Here is an 11,587-nt window from a genome sequence, read left to right on the forward strand (position 1 = left end):
CTGTTGAGGGACATCTGGGTTCTTTCCAGCTTCTGGCTATTATAAATAGGGCTGCTATGAACATAGTGGAGCATGTGTCCTTTTTACCGGTTGGGATCTTCTGGATATATGCCCAGGAGAGGTATTGCTGGAGCAACTTTGTTTATTAAGAGAAGAGGAAAATGGTGACGTTAGGCTATGCTGAAGTGGGTAAAGGTCATGTGATGAGACTTTTGGATGTTCTTCTTAGAAGTGTAGAAAATCCAGAGGGTAGACTGAAGGCTTCAGAGCAGACAGTAACATTGGGCAGACACATATTTTTAAAATACGGTGGAAAACATTCTTATCCTTCCTCAACATAAGTCCTTCAGGTTTAAGTGATCTTTTTTTTTACTTTGAATCCTGAACTCACTTAAGCTGTGTAGAATTAAAAGAAAAATCGCATGGCACTCTTCTCCCCAAAACTTCCAGCTGCCTTAGAGTACCCCCAAGACTTCACCTAGCAGGTGACCTGATACAGCTTAGAGCAGAACAAACTGCCCTTTTCTGGATTGCTCAACATCTGGGGTTTTATAATTAAGAGGTATTTTCATCATGCTAAGAAAAAAGAACTGTGTACATGACTGTAGTGTGTTTCCAGGAGTCATGATAATACAAGGATAGACTCTTTTCTAATTACTCACTCTTCACTCTTATCTGTATTAGGTTATGGTTCTCAAGTCTCTGTCATAGCAGTATTCCTGTTCCTTGTTTTCTCCAATTAGCCTTCCAACCTCAGGCTATTTAATATTTTAATTCACAGTGCCCAATAGTGAATAGGAATTCCAGAAGTATCTCTTAACTAACAGACTGGCTAGATGAATCAAACATATAATGAGGATGTGTCCTTTCAAAATATGCTGATATCATAGGTAGTAGATTCTAGCTTCTGCAGAGTCCATATTCAAGACATAATATGAAAACTGCAATTAACAAACAGAAAGCACTTAATTCTATACTAAATACTGAAGGCAAAAGACTAATGGTATGCACACTGCTCTCAAGTCAGTTACTATAGATTGAAAGGGAGATGTGTAAACCAAGCCAGGATAAACAAGCATTGTGATAGTTGCATGGATAGGTTTCTCTAGCATTCTATCCATGTAGTATCCATCACTTCATTTGAGAATTGGGCATCTGATGAAACTGACTTCCCGATGATCACATTCAAGTGACCTGCACTAAGTCATGATTAAAGAATGAGGGGTTAGAATTTTGTTCCAGTATATAATGGCTAGTAATGGTCTTGAGACCATCTGAATTCTGGAATAAAACTAGCACAGCAGATAAGAGACAGTCTCTCTCTCTCTCTCTCTCTCTCTCTCTCTCTCTCTCTCTCTCTCTCTGTGCATGTGCGTGTGTGTGTGTGTGTGTGTTTGTGTGTGTGTGTGTGTGTGTATTTGTATGTATTTGTATCCTTTGTAAATTTGTGTGTTGGTTTATTTAATTAATTGTCAAATATTTGTTGAGCATTCTAGATGAAACTATCATTACACCCCAGGACATTATGTCCAGTCTGGAAGCTGTGTGGCTCACAAAACTTTGCTTCACAGAAATTGAAGACATTAGACTATCGGATCTAGAGTCATTCCTTGACACTAAACATGTAGACAAGAGAATGCTGGCTTGAAATGGTTGAGACTGGGTCATCACAAAGATTGTACTATAGAAAGAACAAAAGAGAATTTAAAAATACAGCAAAAGGACAGATTGTTCTAGAGTGAAAGAACTTGAAAGGGAAAACTAGAAGTGGCACTGAATATAGATTTCTAAATCAACTTAAAAGAACAGAGAATTACTAGATGTCAAATCCCATCTATGCCACACAGGTATCTGATGTGTCTTAAAGCTTCCCATCATGCCTTTCACACTGTCATCCCCTAGCTGGATCCATAACAAAGAAGGGTAGAGTTGGAACTGCATGGTACTTTTATTTGTTTTTTAATCTTTGTTGGTTTAAAATGCTAGAAATTTTACATAAAGTCTAGATTCTTGGCTTATCTTTAAAAGGATCTGGAGACTGGGCAGTGTTCAAATGAGACAATTCCTCCTTGAAGTCATCATCTAGAGTTAGCTACTTGCAGCCCTCTTAAGCCACAATCCTTCCTCAGCCCACTTCACTTTCTTAGACTGTCTTTACCATCCCTGATTAAAATCCTAGAAAGGAGGGAAGACATGTGCATAAATAATTATAATCTGAAGTGAAGTCCTAAATCACTGTGGGAGTGTGTCCATTCTCTCAATAGCCATTTTCTGTGTTCCTTTTGATTATCAAGTCTCTTGCTGTGCTCAGGCAGTGCTTTATGTCTGTTCTCCTGTACACATTCTAGTGAAGGATGTGTGAGCTAGCAACCATCCAGAAATGTTGCACTCCTGTTTCATATGCAAAGCACGGCATGTCCAAGGAATAGATGACCCATGGAAGAGACCAGTGTCAGGATAACCCAAAGACCAAATTCTCAACATAAAGGAGATTTATTTGCCCCAGAGGAACAAAAGGCAGAAAAGGGAAAGGAAACCAGGGAGAGGGGGAAGGGAGTGTTTGTGCCAGGGCACAAAGGACTACCTATGGATAGAGAAGAGACCATAGGAAAATGGTGGTTTATAAAGGTAAAGGGGAACGTCCTATGTTAGGATGAGGTGTTTAATTTTAACTGAGCATGTTAACTAGGTGTGTCAAAGGGAGCTTTTGGTTGCAGAACTTCAGTACTTTAATAGCTGGACCTTGGTAGTCAGTCTTAGAAGGAGGAAGTGGTCCAATGAGGGGATAGTTCTTGGTACCTCACTTTAGGAATATAATCTAATGGTTTTCAGCAAGACAGAGGGAATGGGAAGAAGAGCAAGGCCTGCTAGAGCCGCATGCTTGAGCAGGCTAGTATCCCTTCACATGTATCTGTCCATTCCTCTCTGATCTTCACTCATATTTAATAGACAATCATATTTAAAAACACTGAACATAATAAAACCAATAAACAAGCAATTTCTGTAAGGCAGAAAGAAATGCAAAGAAGCAAACTGCCTCAAAGAAGCCAAGAAAGGGCACTAAGGAGTTCCTGGGACCTACACTGTTTTCTTGTATCTTTTATATACTGGATGCAATACTGGAGATCCTACATTATACAATTATCAACAGGCACAAAGAAGCCAAACCCCTAAATTCAACATTTTCTCTCCAAACTAAGGTCTGGGAGAAGGATGAGTTAGCAAGGAAGGAGGGTGGTTATTTTTTAATTTTTTCATATAATATATTTTGACCATATTCTTTACCCTCCCCTAAGTTCTGCTAGATCCTCCCTGTCCCCGTACCCATTTGTTATATGACATGCCTTTTTCTGGTGAGACACAACATACCTGTCTACTCACCCCAGATAGGAAGCCCACAAAAGACCAAAGTACAGATATTACCAAGTTCTAACTTGGTGAACCAATGAGTATTATTTGGGATTACTTATAGGAGTATGGGGGAGGGGTTACTTGCAGGAGCAGAAATGATTCAAATGACAGATCACAAAGGAACCTGGAACACATTACACAACCTGAACAATTGGAAGAATGTCCTTTCCTGGTGACTCAGTTGACCTATGCCCCTTACAGGCAGGTCAGCTAGTTTCTACTTCTTCCAGGCAACTGATCTGGTCTCAGGGTCCTTGCAGCATGTCTTGTCTGAGACTCAATCTCAGCAGTCTTTGTTGGTAACTAATAGGTCAGATAGTCCTAGTGAATCGGCTTGGTTTCAGGGACTTCCTGACCCTGATGTTATTTTGAGTTGCTTACCTTTTGCTTAAGGTGTTTCCTGAAGTTATTTTGAATTATTTACCTGGAGTCTTACTCAGCTTCTCTACACAATACCACCCAACTAGATTCTCTTTCTCTCTCTTCTCTTCTCTTCTCTTCTCTTCTCTTCTCTTCTCTTCTCTTCTCTTCTCTTCTCTTCTCTTCTCTTCTCTTCTCTTCTCTTCCTCTCTCTCTCTCTCCCTCCCTCCCTCTCTCTCCTTCCTCTCTCCCTCTTCCTCTTCCTCTTCTCTCTCTTCCTCTCTCCTTCTCTCTGAAAAAATAATAAATAAAAGTAAGACTCAAAAACTAAATTAAGCCGGGTGTGGTGGTGCACGCCTTTAATCCCAGCACTCGGGAGGCAGAGGCAGGCAGATTTCTGAGTTCGAGGCCAGCCTGGTCTACAGAGTGAGTTCCAGGACACAGGGCTATACAGAGAAACCCTGTCTCCAAAAACAAACAAACAAACAAACAAAAAAAAACTAAAAAGACAAAAAACACCAAATCATAACAATAACAACATATACACACACATGGAGTTAATTTTGTGTTCACCAACTACTCCCAACCTTGAGGCCTGCCCGTTAGATATACCCAGTATCGCTCCATTGGAAAAAACTAATTTCCTCTTTCCCCGCATTTATCCATTGCCAATAGCTTCTCATTATGGGTGGGATTTTTGTACCCACTTTCCCTTCTCACTGCTGGGGTTTGGCTTGGCTTAAATGTGTGCAGGTATTATACATGCTGTCACAGATTTGATAATGCTGCCCTGGCCCCACCTTAGGCAAACATGAAAGGAATGAAATCTCTCACTCCCATGCTATCATGGGTCTTCCCAGAGAAGTAAACTAATCTACACTTCTACTAAGCAACCAGGAAAATCAATTAGAAGCAAGCTCTACTTTTACTTCCTCCACTGAACTAAAGTCAGTAGTAGATAGACTGAAAACTGAATTTCCACCCTGCCCAAAATCAATGAGGCAGAAAAATGAAGAGGAAAGTTGTACTACTTTTGTATGATTCAAACAAGAAATTTCCCCCATAGGCTCATGTAGTTAAGCCCTTCCTTCCTAGTTGGTTGTCCTGTTTGAAGAGATTATGAAACTTTTAAGAAGTAGAGCCTTTGCCAGCAATAGCACTTGGGTGAGCAGGCCTCAGCAGCACAGTAGAGATGGCCCTGATGGCAAAGTGAGGGTGAGCTGGCCCTGAGGTCATAAGCATGAGAGAACTTGCCCTGCCACTATCTGCAGTGAAGTGGCATGGCACAAGGATGATTCCCCTAGTCACCTGTGACAGTCAGGAGAGCTGGCCCAGGGGTCATGAAAGCAGGAGAGCTGAACCTGTCCCACACTGGATGCAGCACTCAGGTCAGGTCCTGTACCTCACCTGAGCAACACAGTGGAACTGGCCCTAGTGATGGGTACATGGGTGAGCCATCCCTGAGGGCCTAAGAGTGAAGCCTCCAGGATGTGAAAGGTGGTGATGGCAGTGGGTGAACTAGCAGGAGCAGTGCTAGAGACATAACCCTGGTGGTGCAGGTAACACAGAGCAGGTGGGCTGACCAAATCAGCTACCACCCAAGCGCAGATCTAGGATGTTGAGTTGGACCATTCCAAAATCTATCTCATCTATGAACTGCTAGAGTGTGTGAAGGGGGCCTGTTTTGAAGATCTAAAGCTGCAGGATCTCTATGGCACAGGGCAACAGCAGGATAAACAAGAGGCATTCCTGGTGACAATCAATATTGATGGTATAGCAGAAGCCAGAGACCTCAAAGAAGACCAATGACTTATTGCAGTGAACATTTGCAAGCAAAGATGTGTAGACAGAGGGATAGACTGTGGGACACACTGTAGGACATACTACTGGTTCCACGACAAGATGGTTTCTATTTTTTGTGTTTTGTTTTGTTTTGTATTTTCTTCTGTGAGGGAGGTTGCTGGGGCAACAAAGGGATGGGGAGATGTGTGGGACTGGGGTACATGATGTGAAACTCATAAAGAATCAATAAAAGGTATTTTTTTAAAAGAGTAGAGCCCTGATAGGGGGTGTATGTCAATATGGGTGGGATTCGGGCCTTATAACTTCACTCTGCTTCCTGTTTTGTCTCTGTGCTTCCTGTGTATGGATATAAGAGTGAGTGTTCTATTTCCTGCTACCAGACCTTCCTTATCATTATGGACTCTATCCCTCTGGATCTATAAGCTGAAATTACCCCTGCCCTTCCTTGTGTATATACTGTCACAATATTTTATCACAGAAACAAGAAAATAACTAAGACATTTAGAACCCCTTGCCTGTCCGGAAGTGCAAGCAGCACCCATACAGCAGCTGGGGCTTCTGCCCCAGCCATTGGCAGTGAGGTAGAATACGTGAATTTCTTTACTTCTCCCCTCCCTGGTAGGGACCTGAGCTCCCAGACTCTCCCAGTTGCCATGGGTGAAAATGCTCTACTGGGGAGGCATTACTGAATACCCAGTCAACATGCATGTACATATGCTAACCAGATCAACTTTCCTGCTGGAAAAAATCTAGAGAATCCAGCACCTTACAACTTAATACCCAAAATGTCTTGTCCGACCAAACACCAGGACCCTCAAATGAGAAAAGACAGTCAACATTTGCTAATACAGAACTGACTCATAGTTCAGCCACATTGACATCCTGGTTCTTCTGTGACATCAGAACACTAAGGTGTGGTTATTAGCTCCTCCTCCAGGTACAATATCCTTTCTTGAGTACCTACACGACCAGTGTTCTTAAACATTTTCTCCTCAGTGTGTGAAACCTAGGCCTACCCCACATCACAGCATACTACTCTTCTTTCTGATTCTCTCCAAATATAGATTTCTAACATACTAGGGAGAAAATTCAGTTACTGGGTGGGTGGTTTATTAGCACAACATATATCCACCAGGGCAATTATTTTCATGTAGCTTGGAAACATTCTGAGAGCACACCCACATAGAAAAGTCCAAGGTACCGTTAGTGCTTATCCAGTGTTTATAGAATATAGTTGTAGAGTACAGTAAGTATGTTTGTCAATTTGCCTCTAACTATATACCATATCTACTTATAGTTCGAGCTGGGCTGTGCATTTTACACTCTTATAATAAGGTGCAACATAGATATATCATTTTGAGCATGGACTTGTGAATGCAAATAAGCACTCCATATCATTAGCATAAAGAAATATTGGAATGTTCCTTACTATCCATATATCATTGAGAGGGAAATAAAGGAGCTTTAGTTATTGGCACTGAGATGTGTAGAAGAGAAAGGTAGGTGATAGAAAGGCTCCTTGATCTAACTTCGGCTGACATAACACATTTGTTAAAACTATTGTTTAGGAAAAGCTTGTGAGATGATTCTGCTGGTAAAGGTTAACTAACTTGCACTAACCTGCTGATGTTAGGCTGCTCCTTAGAACCCATAGTAACATAAAAGAACTGGCTTCCCAAAGCTAATCGCTGGTCTTCACACACACACACACACACACACACAGACACACACACACACAGACACACACACACACACAAATGATAAAATAATAATAATTTTAAAAGAAAATTAAATTAGGAGCAGAAGAAATGTCTCACTTGGTTAAGAACCTGTTTGTTAAATTAGCAAACATCTGACTTGAGTTAAAACTTCAGGACCCACAACAACAACAAAATTCAGGCATGATGGCACACACTTGCAATCTCAGCACTGTGGGCAGAGACAGCTGGATCCCTGGGGCTCTCTAACCGTTCAGCCTAACCCTCAGAGTAAGTTCAAAATCATTAAGAAATACTGCCAGAAGAGCTAAAGCAGACAGTGCTTTAGCAATGTCACCTGAGATTGATGACCTGTAGCCTCTACACACATGCTTGCTTGTCCCTGGAACACACATGAACACTAATACACACACACACACACAGAGAGAGAGAGAGAGAGAGAGAGAGAGAGAGAGAGAGAGAGAGAGAGAGAGAGAGAGAGAGAGAGAGAGAGAGAGAGAGAGAATGAATCAACCTTCCAGAATCTGAAAGTTGTGGTTTGGTTGGTTTTGATTGATTTGGTTGGTTGGTTTCAAGTTTTGATTTCATTGGGAACTTCAATTCACATTTGTTTCCATTTGCACCAGAATGTATGCACAGGGGTATGGGAGCTCTAGCTGGATCTGGAATGTCTAATAATGCCCATCTTCTCTTTTGCCAGTTACTTAGCTCTCTTACCCTCTCCAACGTCATAGTCTCCTCTCCTCTCTTCTTCGTCTTCATCCTCACTGTTGTCAACCTTTCTCCAGCTGTCACTCTTTCACACCTGGGTTTCTTAGATGACAACAGTATGTGTGACCACTTGCTAATCTTCTTCATTTAAATACTCTTGGTGACTCAGATTCTAGGGCATTCCACTGCCTGCAAGGTTCAATCTGATTCCTCTCCTATCAAAATCTCCCCTTTATTTCTTAGCCGTTGCAGTCTGCTCAATACTTTATGATCAATACTCTTACAGAGGTTTTTTTTTTTAAATAATTATTTATTTTATGTATATGAGTACATTGTTCCTATCTTCAGCACACCAGAAGAGGGCATCGAATCCTATTACAGATAATTGTGAGCCACCGTGTAGTTGCTGGGAATTGAACTCCAGACATCTGGAGAACAGTCAGTGCTCTTAGCTTCTGGGCCATCTCTCCAGCCACAACACTTTTTTTAAGACAGAAAAACTGGTGTTTCAGGAATGGTGTTACATAGGATGTTGATAGTTGTGATGAGAATTCAGACAAATTCTCATCCCTTATGAGACCTTCTACCCTTATGAGACCTTTCATAATCTGCAAATGTATTTTACTGTGGCAAGCCACTGTAGTTGTAGTAAGTAGTGAACATGTGGTATCACATATTACAACAAAGTAAAAAAAAAAAAAATGCAGCATCTGAAAATCTGGTAGGGTCACCCTGTGAGCTGAGTTCTCCATTTGTTTCTACAGGGAGCCCCGCAAGGTAGTCCTTCACAAAGGCTCCACTGGCCTGGGCTTCAACATTGTGGGCGGGGAAGATGGAGAAGGTATTTTTGTATCCTTCATTCTGGCCGGTGGACCAGCAGACCTGAGTGGGGAGCTCCAGAGAGGAGACCAGATCTTGTCGGTGAGTATATCTCTTTATTTATTTATTTATTTATTTATTTAGTTATTTAGTTAGTTAGTTAGTTAGTTAGTTAGTTATTTTCATTAGATATTTTCTTTATATACATTTCAAATGCTATCCCGAAAGTTCCCTATACCCTCGCCCACCCTGCTCCCCTACCCACCCACTCCCGCTTCTTGGCCCTGGCATTCCCCTGTACTGCGCTTCTTGGCCCTGGCATTCCCCTGTACTGGGGCATATAAAATTTGCAATACCAAGGGGCCTCTCTTCCCAGTGATGGCCGACTAGGCCATCTTCTGCTACTGTCCTTTCTGTCCGCATCTACCATCATCCATGAAGAAATCACTTTCATTACAAAGGGAGATGTGTCACAGCCTCCAGAGCACTGTGGCTTAGATAGCTCATAGGTACCTGATGCTTGTCACTTCACTTCTCCTGGATACAGGTGGAGGTTCTAGCATCTTCTTTTAGATTATGATGTGTACCTGCATGTAACAGAAGCTTTATTTAAATGGTATACTGCTTGCTTATTAAAATACAATCTCCCCAGAACTTGTGACCAGACTCCTAAAACTTTGGTTTTATAATACTTTGGTGCATATACATTTATGAGAAAAATTACAGAATGCCACGGGGTGTGACAAGGGTGACACGTGGCAGGGAGCAGAATTTGCCTAAGTTCAAGAATTACCAGCAACAAAATAAATAAAAACTTTAAAAGATAAAGAATCACCAATAACAATTTTAAGCATATATTATTTGCTAATAAATTTATTAAAGTGAACTTCAAGATCACTTTACAAAGGTATTTGATAAAGAAAAACCTGGACCTACTTAGTGTATACATCTGAATGTGTCTAGAAGTGGATGCATTTCTAGGAATCTCTAACCATAATGTACCATTTTTGATAGTATTTCCTAGTATTTTATCTGTGTGTTATCACTTATCACATTCTTAAATAACATCAAGCCTATTAAAAACTTTTAAATGGGGCTGGATAAATAGCTCAATCTGTAAGCTGCTTGTTTGCAACCTCTAGGACCTGAGTCCAGATCCCAGCACTCATTAGAAAAGCCAGGAATAGTGGTGGGGGACACACACATCTGTAATCCCAGTGCTCAGAAGGTGGAAAGAGGAAAGTCTCTGGGGAGAATGACAGAGAAAAACAACCAGAGTCAACCTCTGGTCTACACACACACACACACACACACACACACATACACACACACTACAAAGAGAATTAATATACAATATATACAATATTAACTACAGGTACTATTCAGTAACGTAGACTTCAAGAACTTCTTTATCTTTCATAACTATAAAATTAATTTTCACCTCAAAAGGTATCTCCCCATATTTATATGTGAGAATCAGGCTCCCCAAGATTGGTACAAGCTAATATGTACAATTAATTTTCTATTTATAAAAAAATGAGTGAAGTTTCCTCACTGCCCTATCCTCTCTTGCTCTGTTCTTCTTTTCCTTGTATCTTGCTTTCTTTTACTTTCTTCTGTGTGTTCATGTATTTATTGACTGTTTCCATTATATAACGCTCCCTCCCTGGTGTGGTGGATGGTTAAATCCATTGCAAGTGGTTATAAACATATTAGAGTTCTAATAATCATGTAAATAATAGAGAATTATATGTGGATCCTAGATCTTATAGAGGATTATGGTTCATAACTCAATAAAACACATAGTTCTTGTTCTCCTTATGTTCTCAGAAAAAAATGTTTTCACTTTATAGCTATGATTTATAGACAGAATTTTTCAAGTATTTCCCACCTTAATTTTTTAGCTATTCTTTTAATTCTTTAAACAAATGAGCAAATATCTTCCCATTTCTATTGCTGCCTCTTTCTTTCTCCATACTTTATACTCCTCTCTCTCTCTCTCTCTCTCTCTCTCTCACACACACACACACACACACACACATACACACATGCACATACACACATGCACATGTACACACATAGTTTCCCTAAATAGCTCACAGCAGTTGACCTAAACACAGACCTAAATACCCAGAAGTCTACATGGATGGCCTAGCCACACCTTGTGTGTGACCATAGCTTTCCTACATAATCATATCTCTGCCATCCAAGAGCTTGCAGCTTACCAGATACAGAGTCTAAGAGATATGATGTCAGGCCTTATACCAGGATCGTTTTTTGCCATCCAAGAGATGAACTATGTCTTTGTCTCTTAAATGACATACAATATTCCAAGCAGCTATTCAGGCTTATTGCCTATATTGGTTTGCATGACTATTTCTTCATTACCTGGCAAGATTTCTGAAGGACAAAGTTTCATGTCTTAAAGGAATTTTTATTCTCAACATTTGGCACAGTGACTGCCTCATAGAACTTGCTCAAAAGAGGTCATTATAGCCTGGGAATCCAATTCTGAAATCCTCCATCATCCCAAAGGAAATCTGTACTCTGGGTAGGCATCCTGCCACCTCCTCACTGTCAGAACTCACATGGTCACAGCACACTTTGAGACAGAAACACTTTCATGTGAACCAAGCTGTGTCCATCCTTAGGGAGATGCCAACAGTCATGGTAAGTTCCTTTTTCTCCCACTTTTCAGACTGGAAAGAGAATCTGAAAGGATATATGATTTCCTCAACTCCATCACTCCTGGCTATATAGTTGGA

The 11,587-nt window shown here is 40.8% G+C and overlaps 1 protein-coding gene across 6 annotated transcripts in view; it reads left to right on the forward strand.

Moving 5' to 3' along the window:
* Positions 1–11,587, forward strand: part of Dlg2 (discs large MAGUK scaffold protein 2) — a 1,891,758-nt gene that overhangs the window by 1,550,236 nt on the left and 329,935 nt on the right. For all 6 annotated transcript variants that reach the window (XM_029479404.1, XM_021169155.2, XM_021169152.2 and 3 more), the window contains one exon: positions 8,768–8,924. In XM_029479404.1, coding sequence (XP_029335264.1) covers positions 8,768–8,924 — 157 coding nt within the window. The remainder of the gene's footprint in view (positions 1–8,767; positions 8,925–11,587) is intronic.

Source organism: Mus caroli, chromosome 7 (genome assembly GCF_900094665.2).
Source record: "Mus caroli chromosome 7, CAROLI_EIJ_v1.1, whole genome shotgun sequence".
Lineage (NCBI taxonomy): Eukaryota > Metazoa > Chordata > Mammalia > Rodentia > Muridae > Mus > Mus caroli.